Source organism: Pristiophorus japonicus, chromosome 17 (genome assembly GCF_044704955.1).
Source record: "Pristiophorus japonicus isolate sPriJap1 chromosome 17, sPriJap1.hap1, whole genome shotgun sequence".
Taxonomy (NCBI): Eukaryota; Metazoa; Chordata; class Chondrichthyes; family Pristiophoridae; genus Pristiophorus; species Pristiophorus japonicus.
In genome coordinates this window covers 25318191-25339687 of record NC_091993.1, presented here as the reverse complement: position 1 = coordinate 25339687, position 21497 = coordinate 25318191, and the positions used below count along the sequence as shown (strand labels likewise).

At 44.7% G+C, this 21497-nt stretch overlaps 1 protein-coding gene across 1 annotated transcript in view; it reads right to left on the bottom strand.

Annotated features, from left to right (window-relative positions):
- LOC139227958 (A-kinase anchor protein 13) overlaps positions 1-21497 on the bottom strand; it is a 250821-nt gene that overhangs the window by 56273 nt on the left and 173051 nt on the right. The window contains exon 4 of the mRNA XM_070859119.1: positions 8856-9003. Within this exon, the coding sequence (XP_070715220.1) occupies positions 8856-9003 (148 nt within the window). The remainder of the gene's footprint in view (positions 1-8855; positions 9004-21497) is intronic.

Sequence of the window (21497 nt, the reverse complement as noted above, 5' to 3'; positions counted from 1 at the left end):
CCTCCAAATGAACAAAGGGAAAGGCCAATATAAACTCGGGACAACCGCGTTCTCCTCCAGCAGGAATATATTTCAAAATGACAGAACTTTTTGCACTCAGTAATGAAGCCCCTGTTTATTATGCAGGTTTAAAGGTTAAAATCGGCCGCTGGAATCCAGATTCTGTCAAAGGAATTCCATTAATTTCTAGCTTCCAAAAAGGTCAAGTACAGTTTAACTTTGCCCAATTTCCTTTCCTGCTGTTCTTTGTAAAAACACAGACACTTAGATTGGGGTCAGTCACATTATTGAGTACAATAAAATAAATGGACCTAAATCAGATGGGCTGGCGAGGCTCAAATTATCATACGACAAAAAATAAAGTCAAACGGAAAAAGAAAAATCTTACTTTCACGTTGGAGGGGCTGCTCACACAGCAGGAAATTCATGCAGAGGACGATTTTAACCCTACTCGCTCAGCAGAAACCTGGCAGGCGGGCAGTTAAAAATCGCCCAGGCACTTAACTTACCGAAAGCCGCCATGATCGCACCATCTGCAATTTTAACCTGCTCCCCTGAGCAGGCAGCACAGACACCCACCCAGAGCCAAGAGGGTCCTTCTTTACCTCGGCATGTTGCGGCCCAATGACATCATTGAGACCCGACTGCCATTTTTACTCAGGCCTGAGCGGGGAACCCACCTTAAGGTCTTCACAAAAAAAATTCCCACAACTAGCATCTTGGCCTTTCCTTTTATTTTCATAGAATCAAAGAATATTGTAGCGCAGAAGGAGGTTGTTCAGCCCATCGTTTCATTGCTGGCTCTTTGAAAGAGCTATCCAATTAGTCCCTGCTCTCTCCCCATAGTCCTGCTAACTTTTTCTTTTCAAATATATATCCAATTCCCTTGTGAAAGTTACTGTTTGCACCACCCTTTCAGGCAGTGCATTCCAGATCATAACTTGCTATTTAAAATAATTTCTCCTCTGGTTCTTTTGCCAATTATCTTACATCTGTGTCCTCTGGTTACTGACCCTCCTTATTTACTCGATCAAAACCCCTCAGAATTTTGAGCACTTCCATTAAATCTCCCCTTAACCTTCTCTGCACTCAGAACAATCTCAGTTTCTAATGTCACCAGTCCTCCCATATAACTGAAGTCCTACATTCCTGGTATCGTTCTGGTAAATCTCCTCCGCACCCTCCCCAAAGCCTTAACATCCTTCCTAAAGTGTGATGCCTAAAATTGGACACAAGACTCCAGCTGCAGCCTACCCAATGATTGATAAAGGATTAGCATAACTTCCTTGCTTTTGTACTCTATGCCTCTAGTTATAAAGCTATATGCTTTTTTTAAAAAACAGCTTTATCAACTTGCCCTGCCACCTTCAAAGATTTGAATATGTGAATCACTAGGTCTTGGTTCCTGCACCCTCTTTAAAATTGTACCATTTCGTTTATATTGCCTCTCCTCATTCTTCCTCCCAAAATGCATAACAGATTTTGAGGCAGTGCAGTCTAGCAGTCTTTAATCCAGGGGCCATTCAGTGAGCTTTAGCACTGCATTACAACTCCCAAACACACGGGATCACCTCAAAGCTTGTGACTAGAAATGTTAATGCAGATCCTTGTTGGGTTAAATCTCAAAACATTCTGTGTGTGTGTGTTCCGGGATGTGGGCATCGCTGGCAAATGCCGGCATTTATTACCCATCCCCAACTGCCCTTCAGAAAGTGGTGGTGAGCCGCCTTACATAAGAACATAAGAAATAGGAGCAGGAGTAGGCCATCTGGCCCCTCGAGCCTGCTCCGCCATTCAATAAGATCGTGGCTGATCTGATCTTGGCCTCAACTCCACTTCCCTGCCCGCTCCCCGTAACCCTCGACTTCCTCATCGTTCAAAAAATCTGTCCATCTCCAACTTAAATATATTCAATGACCCGGCCTTCTTGAACCGCTGCAGTCCGTGTGGTGAAGGTGCTCCCACAGAGCTGTTAGGGAGGGAGTTCCAGGATTGTGACCCAGCGGCGATGAAGGAACGGCCGATATAGTTCCAAGTCAGGATGGTGTGTGACTGAGAGGGGAATTTACAGGTGGTGTTCCCATGCGCCTGCTGCCCTTGACCTTCGAGGTGGTGGAGGTTGCGGGTTTGGGAGGTGCTGTTGAAGAAGCCAACACAGCAGATTCAGCACTTGGCAAAATAGTTGAACACCATCTTGGATCGGTGGGGAGGAAGATGTAACCAGAAAGAACAGCACCAGGTGCCAGTTTCAAAAAAAAGATTTAGCATTAAACGCCATTTTTGCATTGAAAAACTGCAGGCAACAAAATACACAGTTCTCTCGGGGCTCCAAATGCTAACATAAACTCGATGTTTGCATTTGTTCCAATGCCGACGGAGGCCAATTTTCATGTGGGTTGCAAGAGCTGCTGCCCAATTCACTTCTGCCCCCGCCTGGTTTGAGGAGAGAAGTGTAAACAGTAGAAACTGGTCAGCTGGAGTGCGCTGCTCTCCGCAAACCGCCGTAATACGCAAGCACCCGGCAGATCCACAGAATGGCAGCGGCGTAACTCACTGCTGCAAAGGACACGACGCTGACAGGTGGAATACAAATTCCGATTTTAAAACTCCATTTCCACAGCTTCTCTCTCTGCCATTCCACTGGTAACAGAGCACCAGCAGCTGGAATAGTTTGCATACAGCAAGGAAATTCGATGACCTGTTAAAGTTCGGGAGAAAGCAAAAGAAAACTATGAAGCTCGCAGTCTCGGGAGATACCTCTCCACCGCTCTGCACCTGTGCGAAAATTCCCCGTAGGTTTGTGAAAGCAACAGCTGAATAAGGACTTTTATATTCAGGTATTTTTTTTAAACCAATCGCCGGTGAATTGGTAAATAGTGGTATTCTTCTGAAATGTATCATCATTTTCTGACCACAACTCAGATCCATCGTGTCTAATGTCAGGCCACACACTGAGGAGCCTCAACAACAACTTGCATTTATATAGCACCTTTAACGTAGTGAAATGTCCCAAGGCGCTTCACAGGAGTATTAGGAGATTTAAAAATTTGACACCGAGCCACATAAGGAGAAATTAGCGCAGGTGACCAAAAGCTTGGTCGAAGAGGTGGGTTTTAAGGAGCTTCTTGAAGGAGAAAAGAGAGGTAGAGAGATGGAGGGGTTTAGGCAGGGAGTTCCAGAGCTTGGGGCCCAGGCACCAGAAAGCATGGCCGATGGTTGAGCGAATATAATCAGGGATGCTCAAGAGGGCAGATTTAGAGGAGCGCAGACATCTCGGGGGGGTTGTGGGGCTGGAGGAGATTACAGAGATAGAGAGGGGTGAGGCCATGGAAAATTTTAAAACAAAGATGATAATTTTGAAAGAGAGTCATTGTTTAACTACAGCTACAACAACTACAGCTATCTTATGAACAAATGGGATACATAAGAACATAAGAAATAGGAGCAGGAAAAGGCCTTTTGGCCCTTCGAGCCTGCTCCGCCATTTAATATCATGGCCAATCTGATCATGGACTCAGCTCCACTTCCCTGCCCACTCCCCATAACCCTACCTTATCGCTCAAAAATCTATCTCTGCCTTAAAGATATTCAATGACTCAGCCTCCACAGCTCTCCGGGACAGAGAATTCCAGAGTTTTCCAACCTCAGAAGAAATTCCTCCTCGTCTCAGTTTTAAATGGGCGACCCCTTATTCTGAGACTATGCCCCCTAGTTTTAGTTTCCCCTATGAGTGGAAATATCCTCACTGCATCCACCTTGTCGAGCCCCCTCATCATCTTATATGTTTCGATAAGATCACCTCTCATTCTTCTGAACGCCAATGAGTATAGGCCCAACTTACTTAACCTATCTTCATAAGTTAACCCTTTACTCTCCGGAATCAACCTAATGAACCTTCTCTGAACAGCTTCCAATGCAAGTATATCCTTCCTTAAATATGGAGACCAAAACTGTACACAGTACTCTAGGTGTGGCCTCACCAATACCCTGTACAGTTGTAGCAGGACTTCTCTGCTTTCATACTCCATCCCCCTTGCAATAAAGGCCAACATTCCATTTGCCTTCCTGATTACTTGCTGTACCTACATACTAATTTTTTATGTTTCATGCACAAGGACCCCCAGGTCCCTCGGTACTGCAGCACTTTGCAATTGTTCAACAATTAAATCAAATTTGCTTTTCTATTTTTTCTGCCAAAGTGGATAACTTCACATTTTCGCACATTATACTCCATCTGTCAAATTTTTGCTCACTCACTTAGCCTGTCTATATCTCTTTGCAGATTTCTTTTGTCCTCCTCACAATTTGCTCTCGCACCCATCTTTGTATCATCAGCAAACTTGGCTACATTACACTCGGTCCCTTCATCCAAGTCATTAATACAGATTGTAAATAGTTGAGGCTCCAGCACCGATCCATGCGGCACCCCACTAGTTACTCTTTGCCAACCGGAAAAGGACCCATTTATCCCAACTGTCTGTTTTCTGTCAGTTAACTAATCCTCTATCCATGCTAATATATTACCCCAACCCCGTGAACTTTTGTCTTGTGTAGTAACTTTTTATGTGGCACCTTATCGAATGCCTTCTGGAAATCCAAATACACCACATCCACTGGTTCCCCTTTATCCACCCTGTGCGTTACATCCTCAAAGAAATCCAGCAAATTTGTCAAACATGATTTCCCTTTCATAAAACCATGTTGACTCTGCTTGATTGAATCATGGAATTTTCCAAATGTCCTGCTACTACTTCCTTAAGAATGGACTCCAGCATTTTGCCAACGACAGATGATAGTCTAACTGGTCTATAGTTTCCTGCTTTCTGTCTGCCTCCTTTTCTAATTAGGGGCGTTACATTTGCGGTTTTCCAATTCAATGGGACCTCACCAGAATCCAGGAAATTTTGGTAGATTATAACCAATGCATCCACTATCTCTGCAGCCACTTCTTTTATGACCCTAGGATGTAAACCATCAGGTCCAGGGGACTTGTCCACCTTTAGTCCCATTATTTTACCGAGTACTATTTCTTTAGTGATAGTGATACAATGATCTCAATTATACTGTTCATAAGCCCATATTGCAAAATTACATTTTATAAACTTTTTCAGTCCTTGTAACTGCAGGTATATATGATTTTAAAATTTGCGCACAGCAAGCTCCCACAAATAGCAATGTGATAATCACCAGATAATCTTTTTTTTAGTGATATTGATTGAGGGATAAATGCTGACCAGGGCACCGGGGAGAACTTTCCTGCTCTTCTTCGAATAGTGTCAGCTGTGGCGCAGTGGGTAGCACTCCCGCCTCTGAGTCAGAAGGTGGTGGGTTCAAGTCCCACTCCAGGAACTTGAGCACAAAAAAAAAAAAAATCTAGGCTGACACTCTAGTGCAGTGCTGAGTGTGCTGCACTTTCAGAAGTGCTGTCTTTCGGATGAGACGTTAAACCAAGGTCCTGTCTGCCCTCTCAGGCGTCCTGGCCAATATTTATCCCTCAATCAACATAACAAAAACAGATTATATGGTCATCATCACATTGCTGTTTGTGGGAGCTTGCTGTGCGCAAGTTGGCTGCCGTGTTTCCCAATTACAACAGTGACTACACTCCAAAAGTAATTAATTGGCGCTTAGAAACATCCAGTGGTTGTGAAAGGTGCTATATAAATGCAAGTCTTTCTTTCTTTTAGTGCCATGAGATCTGTTACACCAACTGAGAGAGCAAGTTTAATGTCTCATCGAATAGATGGCACTGGAGTATCAGCCTAGAATTTTGTGCTCAATTCTCGAGTGGGACATGAACCCATGACCTTTCGCCCGAGACGCGAAAATGCTGCCCAGAGCCACAACTAACACCCTGATACAAGGGTGTTGATGCGATACATTAGCTTTAGCCGTCAACATTTTAGAGTGCACAGTCCATTCGCAAATACCATTAACATACCTTACTGCTGAAAACGTATTTTGAGATTGTAAAATTACTTTTGAAACTGCCATTGAGGCTCACAAACATGTCTGTTAATGCTGTAATTAATAATTGCCATTTAGTATCCTTGTACCACATTAATCCCTTGTCTGTTTTGCTGAGGTTGAGAGATGTTAAAATTAACAGACTTTTTTTCCAGATTTTTTTTCTAAGTTTATCCACTTTTTGGGCTCCAATTTCCCCCCTTAATTCTCCCCTAGTTTTTGATGCTAAGAAATAACTGGGGGAAAAAAACCATGAAAAATACAGGCCTTCGAACAGTAATAAAAGCCGACATGAAATATTAAATCAATAATCCTCACTGCACCAACCAGAGAATGCAGTTACAGCCTAGTACGGAAATTATACAGCAGCTTTCTAGTCAAAGTGCAAGAGTTAGAAAAATGTGAAAATGGAATTTCCTGGATCAGTCCCAAGTCTGTGCTGAACTGGCTTTCGAATTGCTTATTTTGCAGGGGGAGGGCATTAATAGCCCCAGTGCACCAGGGGGAGGGAGGGCCATAAGTTGGGTAGAGTTTCCAGGTTTGATCAGTATCCAGTGACTCCCGGCTGGAAAGTGTGCATTTGGGCGGTCAGGACTGGGCTCGGTTCTCCTGCCTTGATGATCGAACAACCTGCCAACACTCTGTGCTCTAGGCTCTCACTTGGGCGAGGTACCAGATATGAGATCGCACCCCACCATAAAGGGAAAAAAGAAAAAAGTATTTGCCTGTATTTACAGATTAAATAATTGAATTAAATTGCTATTACTAAAATGATTTAACGTTGCTTTAAAGCAGTGTCCTAACCATACTTTAACTTTCGAATGCAACAGACTTTTCTCGAGCCAGTACCTCAGTGCTAACGCACAGCCGGAGTTTAAATAAAAACTCTTGTGCTGCTCAGATAAGAGCCAACGGATATTTAGAGGGAAATGGCCTTGGATGGACTCGAGCTGATAAAACTGCTCATGTCACCTATTTAATGACTAACGGCCCATGTTCCAGGACTGCCAGATACTCCGATCTGCAAGCTTCAATTACAAGGCATTTGTGTCAGGCCTGTGTTAAGCTACAGAGTGCAGGGTCGAGCGAGAGCCAAACATGCACAGTGTCAGGAGGGAAGGGGAGGAGGAGACAGCTGACACTGCCTCATTCTAAGCATTTGTGATCGTTAACATAGAAACACAGAAATTTACAGCGCAGAGAGAGGCCATCGTACCCGTATCGGTGTTAAGAGACTCAATTCTATTGCAAGCCAGTTATCCCTACAGAATTAGTCACTGAAAATCTTCTGTATGTTTATTTAACATTAAACATGCTTCCTTGAAAGAAAGCTAATAAGCAATACAAGCAGAAAAAGTTTTCAGCTTTTGACAATATCACCCCAATTCTCCCATCTGTAACTTAGGCTTCCAAATGAGCTAGACAGAGAAGATAGTTGACTCGGAGTCAATTAAGAGCTTTAAAATGAATTGGATCAGCATCTTTTGGGGGGGGGGGGGGGGGGGAAGAAATAGAGCATTGCTTGATCTTTTTGAATGGCGGAGCAGGCTCGAGGGGCTAGATGGCCGACTCCTGTTCCTAATTCTTATGTTCTTATCTTCTTATAATTTGTTTTGAGGGTGGGTAAGGGAAGGAAATATTTTCCCTAAAGAACGGGATTGACAAGTGGTGGATGTGTGCGAGTTTGAGAGTAAATGTTTCCTACATTACAACAATGGCTACCAATGTTCCCGACAATTTTTTTTTGCACGCATGGCTCCTTTAAGGGGCTGAGCGGCCCGTTCAAATTACCGCTCAGGCATGGCTTTTGCCATTAGAACTCCGTTGAACTGGCTGCACGGGACCTGTAAATCGCTGCACCATTGCGCAGCTTAAAGGGAGCCTTGATGAGTATACTTCAAGAAGTACTTTTTGTAAAAAAAAACACACTTTATTTATTGATTCATGGGATGTGCACGTCATGGCAATGTCGGCATTTATTAACCATCCCTAATTGCCCTTGGCTGTAAAGCATGTTTGGATGTCCTGAGGCCGTGAAAGGCGCTATATAAATGCAAGTCTTAAATATCCAATGGGCTTCAATGGAGTGGGCTGATGGGCCGATTGTCCTTTGCTGACTCCAGATTTTGTCGTCTTCGATGCTACAAGAAAAGCAAAGCGCAGGCACAGCTAAACTTTATGCGAGGGAAGCGTTTCAGGGTCTTCCAGGCTGCAGGGGACACACCAACTACCTTCACAGCTCGATACACTGCACCCGTTGCTTACTACAGCTCAGCCTGTGGTACAATGAAGAACCAGAATCCTCCCCCACCCACCTCCCCTTTCAAAATAGCTCATGAAACCAGGCAACGCTTTCTAACAAAATACAAATAAATAGGGAAAAAAAATAGGGAGGGAGGGGAAGATCATCAGCCATGAAGTAAGTGTGCGAGAAGATGAACAGGATGGGGAGAGGCTCCTTGGCAGGAGAATAAATGAGAAGGAGGTCAGAGCTCAAACCGAGTTGAGATCATCAGGAACATCGAAACGGTCCGATGATTGCTCATTTAACACTGTTTATGATGATGTCAGTGAAGACCAGGCTATTATATAGAAATTCATTCGGGAATACATCATTTCCTCAGACCATATAATACACTGCACTTAGAGCGCCGAGCACTGACACACTGAAGCAGCTTTGAAGCAGGGTCACTCAAACAGCCGGAAGCATGTTGGGCCTCACATCAGAAATGTTGATGTCACCGACGGTTTAACGTCCTCATTGTGCGAACTTGAATCGGTTCATTTTCTACTTGCTGAAGCTCGTGTGTCAAAGGGTAATCGGGACAGGCGGGGGGGGGGGGGGGGGGGGGGAGGGGGGAAATCAACGCCAGAACACGCTCACTTACCAGGAGCAACAGTCTGCAACGTATTCTGGTCGACCCTCTGCGTGCTGGTTAAGTGACGCTGACTCGAGCCGGAGAACAACAGATAGAGGGTGACATCCTCTTCGACGGTGTGCTCATCGCCCAAGAGCACAGAGAGCACATACTCCCCCTTTGGAAAGAAAGAACGAGATATCATTAGAAACAGAATCAAAAACTAAAAATGGAATTCATCACTAATTTAGGATTTATGCTCAATTGGTAGGTCAGGGCAGTTGAGTAGCATTACCGTAAGAAAAAAAAAGACTTGCATTTATATAGCGCCTTTCACGACCACCGGATGTCTCAAAGCGCTTTACAGCCAATGAAGCACTTTCGGAGTGTAGTCACTGTTGTAATGTGGGAAAAGCGGCAGCCAATTTGCGCACAGCAAGCTCCCACAAACAGCAATGTGATAATGACCAGAAAATCTGTCTTTTTTGGTAATGTTGATTGAGGGATAAATATTGGCCAGGACACTGGGGATAACTCCCCTGCTCTTCAAAATAGTACCATGGAATCTTTTACGTCCAATTGAGAGAGCGGACGGGACCTCGGTTTAACATCTCATCCGAAAGACTAGCCAAAAGAATATCTATGGATACTTCGCTCCTTTTATGGCCTGACCTGCTGAGATTTCCAGGATTTTCTGTTTTTATTCCAGATTCCCAGATTCCAGCATCCGCAGTATTTTGCTTTTGTCCATGAATGTGTTATTTTCTTCCTTGTTAAAAAATAGTCTGACTCTTCTATGAACTAAGCTTAAACACAATGGAATACCATTGTCTCTCCTTCAAACGTTTACTTAGTTCTGCATTAAACTTCTGAAAACTAACTTCTAAACCCTGAAGGCTAAGCAAGAACCTTCCCTTTGTACCTTAATGAAGATTAAAACATTACTTTGTGTAATCTCACCCATTATTCACTCAAGGTTGGGGCTTCTACTGAAACCACTGAAATACACACATCCAAATTAACTTTTAGCACTGAGCATGTTTATCACTAACTCAGGCCTGAATTCCTGATGTTAACTAGAGCTGTACATAGGGTTCTTATCTGATCAAAACCTTAACTCATCAGAACCATTCCAAAGTCAACGGAGCGATCAAGGGACAGACATCAACTCTTGTCAATAGGTGTCTGTATCCTTGGACATACATTAACCCTATTATATCTTGAAAGAAAGAGTTTTCCTTCACTGGATAAGCTATGAAAGACATTTTCCTGCCATTTTCTCGAAGCATTAGCTAAGGCCTCAGTATATAGGTACTACCTTCCCGCTCTCCAATCAGCAACCTGGACCTTGATGACGTCCCTCTTCGCTACCGTCGTTCTCCTGCACCAGCTCGCGCTGTACCTTGCAGCGATACGGCGCCACCCTGCCCATGGCCGCCGCTCCTTTTATGGCCCCGACCAAGTCGGTGATTGGAGCGTGGGTAGATACAGCAGGATCGGCGAGGTCGGGGCGAAGGAGCGGCGAGAGATTGTAGAGGGACGTGATCGGGGCCCAGGGGAGGCAGGAGTTCGGGGCCAGAACAGGCGAGGGCCCAGGGGCAGCACGGGCCAGCCCACACTGCGATATGTGTGCGCACTGGGTCCGTGCAGCAGAGCAGGTCTCCAGTTGTCTTGGTTAATCCTTGCCACTGGACCAAGACCTAGCTCTGTCAAGCCCGTGTGGTGGCTGGTGTGCAACGGCCATCACACGTTAAAAAAATCCACACACAGGCATCTTCCACCCTACATTATGTAGTTCAGGACGTGGAATATTAGGTCCTTCATTGAAACACCTGTGAACTCATCCTTTTTTGCTGTGGAAGCAAGTCATCCTCGTTTCGAGGGACTGCCTATGGTGTAGGTACTAGCTGCCCTCCTGACCTGTACCTGACCCAAGTGACCATTGTACTTGTGTGAGCACAGATAGGGAATGCCTGCAGGTCTTTCAACTCTGGCATTAATAGAAGATACCGTCCACATCCAACATCAATACATTACAATCGTGTTATTCTAGTGCTCAGTGGTAGCGCACTCATCACCGAGGCACAAGGTCACTGCTTCAAGTCCCACTTGGTGCAGTACTGAGGGAGATGCTGTCTTTTGGATGAGACCTTAAACCGAGGCCCCGTCTGCCATCCTCGGTGGACTTAAAAGATTTAATGGCACAATGGGAATTCAGAAGAATGAGAGGTTAGCTTATCTAAATGTGTAAGATTATGAGGGGGCTTGACAAGTTGGATGCAGAGAGGATGTTTCCACTATAGGGGAGACTAGAACTAGGGGGGCATGATCTTAGAATAAGGGGCCCCCCATTTAAAACTGAGATGAGGAGAAATTTCTTCTCTGAGGGTTGTAAATCTGTGGAATTTGCTTCCTCAGAGAGCTGTGGAAGCTGGGTGATTGAATAAATTTAAGACCAAGATAAGACAGTTTCTTAACCGATAAGGGAATAAGGGGTTATGGGGAGCGGGCAGGGAAGTGGAGCTGAGTCCATGATCGGATCAGCCATGATCGTAGCAAATGGTGGAGCAGGCTCGAGGGGCCATATGGCCTTCTCCTGCTCCTATTTCTTATGTTCTTATTTATGTTCTTATGTTCTATTTTAAAACAAGAGCCAGGGAGTTCTCCCCAGTGTCGTGGCCAATATTTATCCCTCAACTAACGGGACCAAAACAGCAGGGTTTAGAGGTGTATGTAAATTGGCTGCCACCTTTTCTACGTTGCAATGGTGACTACACTTCTGAAGTACTCCATTGGCTGTAAAGTGCTTTGGGAAGTCCTGAGGTCATGAACGGCACTATATTAATACATGTCTTTCTTCTTTTACCAGCAGGAATTACTGGACATAAACAGAAGAGAGAACCACAATGGATTTTCCTTTCCCACGCCCCAGGGTACTCGGGTCAATTGTAGTGGCCCTAGTGTAAGTGTCAGCCGTGGCTCAGTGGGTAGCACTCTCGCCTCTCAGTCAGAAGGTTGTGGGTTCAAGTACCACTCCAGGGACTTGAGCACAAAAACAGCTAGGCTGACACTCCCAGTGCAGTGCTGAGAGAGTGCTGCATTGTCAGAGGTGCCGTCTTTCGGATGAGAAGTTAAACTGAGGCCCCGTCTGCTCTCTCAAGTGGATGTAAAAGTTCCCATGGCACTATTTTGAAGAACAGCAGGGGAGTTATCCCTGGTGTCCTAGCCAATACTTATCCCTCAATTAACATCACAAAAAACAGATTGTGTGTTCATGATCACATTGCTGCTTGTGGGAGCTTGCTGTGCGCAAATTGGCTGCTGTGTTTCCTACATTACAACAGTGGTTGTAAAGCACTTTGAGACGTCTGGTGGTTGTGAAAGACGCTATATAAATGCATGTCTTTCTATCTTTTTAAATGCTGCCACAGTTAACACAGTATAGACCAGGAATCAAATTTGGGGCCTTACTGATATGTACGTTTCAGTACCATACGGGGCAGGGTACTGAACGACCACGGGATCGGGGAAACCAGGGCTGAATACCGTTTAAATGTTATTATTAAAAGCATTTGGACAACAGAGTCCTATTTGTTTGAACGGGTATATGTGGAGTGATGCTCAGAACAGTTATTACGAAGGGCCAAAGAAATGTCCTTTACCCAGTCAGATATCCTCAACTCCATCAACCAGTCCAGATGATTAATTCCCATCACCAATCAGATCTATTTTTAGACCACTATTGCCAATCTAAAGCTCATCAATGACTTGGTTTACTTCCATTAAACAGGCTTCAACTAAACAACTGATGGAGCCGGAGATATGTCGGGCCTCTGAGTACAGGTCCTGGCACTCGCATCACCAATCAGAGGCTGAGAATGAACTGGATGTCAGCTGCTCCGATGGCTCCATCAGTAAAGGCAGCGTGCAATTGAATCATGGTGACCAGAAGGCACCACATTTGACCCCCAATCTGTGCTCAGTTAACTGATCTCAGGTTGGGGAGAAGGGGTAGTACAACTGGCATCAGCATTCCTGAGCTAGGGAGGGGAGGGGAAGGGCTTCAAATCCAGTCGGCCATGAGAGGAGTCAATAACCAGGGGGCATAGATTTAAAGTAGTTGGTAGAAGGATTAGAGAGGAGATGAGGAAACATTTCTTCCCCCAGAGTCTGGAACTCACTGCCTGAAAGAGTGGCAGAGGCCGAAACCCTCATCACATTTAAAAAGTACTTGGATGTGCACTTAAAGAGCCAAGACTTACAGGACGACAGATCTCGTGCTAGAAGGTGGGATTAGGCTGGGTAGCTGTTTTTCAACCGGCACGGACACAATGGGCCGAATGGCCTCTTTCTGTGTCGTAATTTTTCTATGATTTCTATTGTGTTTAAACGAGTCTCAGTAGTCGCGTCTTTTCTGGTTGAACGGCCTGCCCGCACTCACTGTCCAGGACCACGATGAAGGGGGGTCATTTATTCGGGGCAGAATAGCCGACAGAGCCTTACACAAGGTTCAGAACTTTCAATACTTAGGGGAGAAATCTAAAACAGGGGGGGGGGGAAGAACATTCGACAGGAATGAAGCTCAAATGACCGACAGTGTACTTTGGCAGTGGCACATATCAGGGAGTGTTTGATTTGAGCCAGGACACAACTTGACATTCAATATCACTGCAGAGGCAGGCTGTTAAGACATCACAGGGTAGGTATTCAAGTAGTTTACTTTGAAGGGCAGCTCCATATATTTAATCTTCAGAAGTTATCAACTAATAAAACAAGAACTTAAAGCCTATCTCATGTCTCCTTTCCAAGGCTGAACGTTTTTCTAACCCTCTCTCATAACTCAATCCTCTGACACGAAGACTCAGCTACATGCCCCTTCTGCGCCTGACTTCGAGCTTGGAGATTAGGTCCTGGGGGAATAACTCAATGGTACGTTTCCAGGTACTAGCCTGGACAGTGAGTGTTAGGAGGGCAATTGGCCCATAGACAAAACAGCTGCACACCATGTAGGCAGCAGAGTAAGGTGCAAAGGTCAGAGAAGAGGGAAAAATGGGGCATGGTCATCGACTAATAACACAAGCTAAATTTATTCAACGGCACTCGAGTTATTTTGGTGCAACACAGATCACTGCAAGGTTTCATTTCCTCCTAGAAGCAACCATTCTTTGACAAAATGGAGCCAGTATAGGAGTAGCTTGGCTTCAATTCAAAGCTCTCTCGGCTTTTTTCAGAATTGTTAAAATGTTCGCTTAATTTCACACCCTCCCAGTGTTCTCCTAGTCTCTTCTCTGTCGACACTTACGGTTGCTGTACAATACGCACCCACATGGTATGTGGGTGTCAGAGTCAGGTATAGCAGCAATGCCCACTATGGCCAAACTGCCCGCTCACGCTCATTGTCCAGACACATCCCTGAAGAATGACTGTTTACATTATTCAGAAGGGAGCATCGTCCAAGCTCTGGAAATGGTGCGGAGCAGGACTATGAAGTTGACTTTTAAACCGTTGGGGAACATAGAACCATAGAAATTTACAGCGCAAAAGGCGGCCACTTCGGCCCATCGTGTCCGCGCTGGCCAACAAAGAGCCGCACGACCCTCGGTCACGAGCCCTGAAGGTCACATATAAACTTATGAACAATGGCGGAAAGGTAAAGAGCACCCAGCCCAACTCATACAACTGCGACACCCCTTAAAAGAACGAAAGGTAAAAAAAACTTTCAGCCTTGAAAGGAGACAAATGAGCAGGGATGTAATAAACGTGCATCACATATTAACTTAGAACAACAGGAGCAGGAGTAGGCCATACGGCCTCTTGAGCCTGTTCTGCCATTCAAGAAGATCATGGCTGATCTTCTACATCAATTCCACTTTCCTGCCCTATCCCCATATCCCTTGAGTCCAAAAATCTATCGATCTCAGTCTTGAATTTGCTCAAAGACTGTGAGCATCCACAGCCCCCCGGGGTAGAGTATTTCAAAGATTCACCACCCTCTGAGCGAAGACATTCCTCCTCATCTCAGTCCTAAATGGCCGACCCTCTATCCTGAGACTACGGCCCCTAGTTCTGGACTCTCCAGCAAGGGGAAACAACATCTCGCCATCTAGGATGGAATAGAAAAAATTAGTCCCGAGCACAAAGTCAAGTTAAACCACCACTGCAGGACTAGAGGCTAGAAGCACAAGGTGGTCACATGTAAATTCAGGACTGGTGTCAGGAAGTACTTGTTCACTACAGGAAGTGGGGAGGGAGAAACACATTCCTGCAATTCCTCTGCTCCTCCAGTGGTTACACATGACTTTACAGGCAGCAGACAGAGGGGACTTCCATCCCAGCAGGAAGGGCTGGCTCTGGGAGCCTGCCTCCCTATTGTCCATGCCCGGATTACCCTGAAGAGTGAGCATGCCATGTCCACCTATACACTTGATGCCTTCCCCAACCAGCGGGCACCACATGGTATGAAGGTGATAACTGATATGAAATCACAATGTGATTGTGGGTAAGAACATAAGAATTAGGAACAGGAGTAGGCCATCTAGCCCCTCGAGCCTGCTCCGCCATTCAACAAGATCATGGCTGATCTGGCCGTGGACTCAGCTCCACTTACCCGCCCGCTCCCCATAACCCTTAATTCCCTTATTGGTTAAAAATCTATCTATCTGTGACTTGAATACATTCAATGAGCTAGCCTCAACTGCTTCCTTGGGCAGAGAATTCCACAGATTCACAACCCTCTGGGAGAAGAAATTCCTTCTCAACTCAGTTTTAAATTGGCTCCCCCGTATTTTGAGGCTGTGCCCCCTAGTTCTAGTCTCCCCGACCAGTGGAAACAACCTTTCTGCCTCTATCTTGTCTATCCCATTCATTATTTTAAATGTTTCTATAAGATCACCCCTCATCCTTCTGAACTCCAACGAGTAATGACCCAGTCTACTCAATCTATCATCATAAGGTAACCCCCTCATCTCCGGAATCAGCCTAGTGAATCGTCTCTGTACCCCCTCCAAAACCTGTATTTCCTTCCTTAAGTAAGGTGACCAAAACTGCATGCAGTATTCCAGGTGCGGTCTCACCAATACCCTGTACAGTTGCAGCAGGACCTCCCTGCTTTTGTACTCCATCCCTCTCGCAATGAAGGCCAACATTCCATTCGCCTTCCTGATTACCTGCTGCATCTGCAAACTAATTTTTTGGAATTCATGCACAAGGACCCCCAGGTCCCTCTGCACCTCAGCATGTTGTAATTTCTCCCCATTCAAATAATATTCCCTTTTACTGTTTTTTCCTCCCCAAGGTGGGTGACCTCACACTTTCCGACATTGTATTCCATCTGCCAAACCTTAGCCCATTCGCTTAACCTATCCAAATCTCTTTGCAGCCTCTGTCATCTACACAACCCGCTTTCCCACTAATCTTTGTATCATCTGCAAATGTTGTTACACTACACTCTATCCCCTCTTCCAGGTCATCTATGTATATTGTAAACAGTTATGGTCCCAGCACCGATCCCTGTGGCACACCACTAACCACCGATTTCCAACCCGAAAAGGACCCATTTATTCCGACTCTCTGCTTTCTGTTCGCCAGCCAATTCTCTATCCATGCTAATACATTTCCTCTGACTCCGCGTACCTTTATCTTCTGCAGTAACCTTGTGTGGCGCCTTATCGAATGCCTTTTGGAAATCTAAATACACCACATCCATCGGTACACCTCTATCCACCATGCTCGTTATATCCTCAAAGAATTCCAGTAAATTATTCATCATCATCGGCAGTCCCTCAGAATCGAGGAAGACCTGCTTCCACTCTAAAAGGGAGTCCTGAGGTAGCTGAACAGTCCAATACAAGAACCACAGTCCCTGTCACAGGTGGGACAGATAGTCGTTGAGGGAAAGGGTGGGTGGGACTGGTTTTGCAGCACGCTCTTTCCGCTGCCTGCGCTTGATTTCTGCATGCTCTCGGCGATGAGACTCGAGGTGCTCAGCGCCCTCAGGGTGGTCTTTGGCCAGGGACTCCCAGGTGTCAGTGGGGAAGTTGCACTTTATCATTGTGCAATGACACTGCATTGTACAGTTATTACGGGGCACTTGCCTTAACAGCTCTCGTAGCTGTACGGCGACACTGGGGCAACACAGCGTCATCCCTACAGGTATTGCAAAAAAAAAGGCCCAGAGGTGCAAGGCCAGTGTGTTAAAACTATTTCCTCTTCTCACTCAACTGGGTATCTCTGCAATGCACATCTACCACAGCCAAACAGAGAGGCGCAGCCAATCTGTTCATAGGCAGCTGTAAATATCACTCAGAAACCAAACCCTCAAAGTTCCTGAACGCAACTGTAGCATGACTTTCACTGCCTGTGGGGAAGAACTTGATCTCCACTCGGTAACACAGTAACTCAAACAGGGGAACGTGGATTCAAATTCACATCCTACCATACTGTGGCAATATGTGGTAGACCTGCAAAGCTGTTAACGCACCGTGTGTCAGCTGTGGCTCATAGCTAACACACTGGCCTCTGAGTCAAGAGTCCCAGGTTGAGTTCAAGTCCCAGAAGACATAAAATCTAGGCTGACATTCCCAGTGCAGTGCTGAGGAAGTGCTGCTCGGTCAAAGGTGCCGTCTTTCGGATGAAATGTTAAACCAAGGCCTGCTTTCTCAGGTGGACGTAAAAGATCCCATGGCACTATTTCGAAAATGACCATGCGAGTTATCCCCAGTGTCCTGGCCAATATTTATCCTTCAATCAACATAACAAAAAAAACTATGATCTGGTCATTATCACATTGTTGTTTTTGGGAGCTTGCTGTGCACACAATGGCTGCCATGTTTCCTACATTACAACAGTGACTACCCTCCAAAAGTACTTCATTGGCCGTAAACCGCTTTGAGACGTCCGGTGGTTGTGAAAGTCTTTCTTCATTTTCATCCATGGACACTCTAGAAAGTAAACTGCCAGAAAAGGGAACTGAAAATAGATAGCAGGATCGGTGCAATATGTCTTTTAAAAATAGAAAAACAAAGAAAATTAGTCTTTCCAGTGTTGTGGGTGGAACAATCAAAACCTGATTAAAAATTTAGAAATCAGCATTTTTGGACCATAAGGATCAATAAAGCATGTAAAATGTCTCAATAGAGCCTCCAACCTATATTCACTCAGGCAAAAGTGGTTTCCCAGATAGAGAAAAAAAAAGAGGCTAGTTTTCCCCTTTTTCTGTTGCCCCAAATCTCCCACTGCAGGAATGTCCAAAGTTTGTCTTCATGGGTTGCTTAGATACATGCCATGAAGCCTCACGAGCCACATAAAAAATGTAATCTCTGTTTCCATTAATTTGCAAATATCTCAAGCTGCTGATAAAAATAGATCTTGGCCGTTCCCATTTAGGATTGAACCATCGATGAGACAACAGCATCAGGGACAGCCCTTCAAAGCCACAGAATTTAAAAGAACAAAACAGTGAGTAAAAAAAAAAAATTTAAGCACAGATAAGAACACAATAGGAGCAGGAGTCGGCCATTCGGCCCTTCGAGCCTGCTCCGCCATTCAATATCATGGCTAATCTTCTACACCTCAGTTCCACCTTCCCGCAATATAACAGAGAAAGATTTGCATTTCTATAGCGCCTTTCACAGCAACCAAAAGAGCTTTACAGCTACTAAAGTACTTTTTGGGGTGTAGTCGCTGTTGTAATGTGGGAAATGCGGCAGCCAATATGCGCACAAGCAAGCTCCCACAAACAGCTATGTGATAATGACCAGATAATCTGTTTTTTTGTGTTATGTTGATTGAGTGATAAATATTGGGAGTAACTCCCCTGCTCTGCTTCAAAATAGTGCGATGGAATCTTTTACATCCACTTGAGAGGGCAGACGGGACCTCCGACAATGCAGCACTCCCTCAGCACTGCACTGGAGTGTCAGCCTAGATATTTGTGCTCAAATGCCTGGAGTGGGACTTGAACCCACAACCTTCTGACTCAGAGGCGAGTGTGCTACCCACTGAGCCTCCCTTTGTGAGTCCATTAGTAAGCAAACATCTATTGAACTCAGCCTTGAATACGCTCAATGACTGAGCATCCACAGCCCTTTGGGGAAGAGAATTCCAAAGATTCACAACCCTTTGAGTAAAGAAATTTCTCATCTCAGTCCTAAATGGGCGAACTTGTTATGTATAGAAGAACTTCACGAGGCTGAGTACTGTGAGCTAAACTTCGTGTGACTTTAGTCTTCTTTATTACAACTCCAGAGTGCCTCAACAACATGGCAGCCCACCTTTTATACTGGCCTTGCACGTGTGCGCAGGGGACCATTAGGATTCCAACAGTCGTGCCCTCTGGTAGCAAGTATTACATAATTACATACATAACAGAACCCTAAGCTCGAGACTGTGACCCCTGGTTCTAGAGTCTCCAGTCAGTGAAAACAATCTCCCAGATAACACCAAGTTACCTCGTCTTCACGGACAGGCTAACCGGACCGATGGCTACCGCTTGGGACACCCTGGTATGAAGCAAACACATCAAAATAACCTTCAAAAACCATGCTGAGATCTTACTGCCATTCTATATTTTATAAACAGAAGCCACCAAAAGTCCAGATCTTAGTACAACTGAAAAATAGCTTAAACCTTCCCTCACACCCCGATAAAAGCACAAACTAGACCCCCTGATAATAATGTTGTGATATTCAGACATTTTTAAAATGCACTGCTTCCATATTTTCTCTCAAACTACCCACTAAATTACATTCTCATGGATAATGCTGTGGATAAATAAATGTAATAACGTGAGGAAGGGATGTGAAAGTATTTTTGTTTTTGTAAAGGATCCCCAGCGCACGTTTTCCCCCACATTACAATAACAACCACTTCAAAAAACACTTCATTGGCTGTGAAACACTTTGCGACATCCTGAGGTCGAGAAAGGCGCTACATAAATCTACGTCTTTCTTTTATTTCTTATGTTTCATAATCTGCCTATGGTCAGAAAGAGTATTGTCAAATTATATCAATTAGATTTTTCCTTCCTTTTTTAAAGTTTACTGTAAACAAAAGGAGCTGACAGTTATTTTCCAAGTGCATCAAGTCTTTGTTTTTGCAAAAGGATAGCAGAGTTCTCCCAGTGTCCTGGCCAACAGTCAATACCACCAAAACAGAACTGATCATTCATCTCATTGCTGTTCATGGGACCTTGCTGTGCGCAACTTGACCGTCACATTTTCCAACATCCACAGTAGTGACGACACTTGATAAAAAATAGTTCAGTCTTTGGGGACGTCCTGAGGATATAAAAGGTGCTCCATGAATGGAAGTGTTACTTTATTTCTGAATGCCATCACACTTTGTGCTGGAAGGGAGTGGAAATATATTCGCCAATAATCCACAATATCTATTACTTTTGTCAACAGTTGTACCATCTTTAACCAGGCTAAAAAGGCCAAAAATAAATCCTTTCACAGGAGGGCACTGAAGCGAGGATTTAGATGAAGTGAAAGCACAAGTGAGCATTTACTCGCCGTACCAAGATATGAAAAAACATTCAAAATAACCGACGGCAGCGTCAACTGCAGATGTTCATGCATTTCTTAGCCAGTTTAACGAGAACAGGTACAAGTCTGTAATTCATCAGCCCAACGGTCTCTCTCTGCCACGCGCGCACACACACAAAATTTCAGTGTTTCCTGGTTGTTGGGGACTACCTTGCTGCGCATGACTATCAGCGCCCGACTGCAGAGGTGTTACAGCAGTCAGGCACAATGGATAACAGACAGCTGCGATCCAAACTTACTGAGAAATGTATCTGCATATTCCGATGGGCAAACATGAGAATTAAATTAATGAAGCCTTCAGAAACTGCAATAGGTTCAAGTACCTTACATAAAATCAGAATCACCTGGTTCATTCAATGCAAGACAGATGATCTATTTAAAATGAATCTATTTAAAAAAAAATGAAACAAATCAAAGATCTTTTTCCAAAGACTTCATAAATGTACAGAAGAATGATCCAAACAAGATGATGCAACAGTGATCCAGTCCATATTCGTAGACCAACATTGGTCTAAAAGAATTGCGGATCATGGATCCGTTTTATCAAGGAGTAGGTTTTTCACTCGAGACTGGCAATGATACAAGACAGCTGCTGGGTCCACTTGTGTGAAATTGTGCCATATGAAGTGTCAAACATGAAGGTCATAATCTGAGCCGCAGCAAGTGTTTAACAATGCTTCCAAAAATACTTGTGCCCTCGAGGGACTCGCTATTCAGCAGTGTTGCTCTTCTCGTCACTAAAATGCTTTAACACTTCAACTGGTTGTGTGCACCAAGTTTATATGTAAACACTGAATCGGGATTTCTTTTTAAAACATAGGATATATGGCACAGAAACAGGCCATTCGGCCCAACCAGCCCATGCCGGTGTTTATGCTCCACTCGAGCCTCCTCCTATCTTTTGTCATCTAAATCTATCAGCACAACCCTCTATTCCCTTCTCCCTCATATGATTGTCTAGCCTCCCCTTAAATGCATCTATATTATTCGCTTCAACCACTCCCTGTGGCAGTGAGTTCCACATTCTCACCACTCTTTGGGCAAAGAAGTTTCTTCTGAATTCCCTATTTTAAATAGAGAAATCAGTGTGAAGGGCCAAAGCGCACACAGCAGACATCACCAAAGT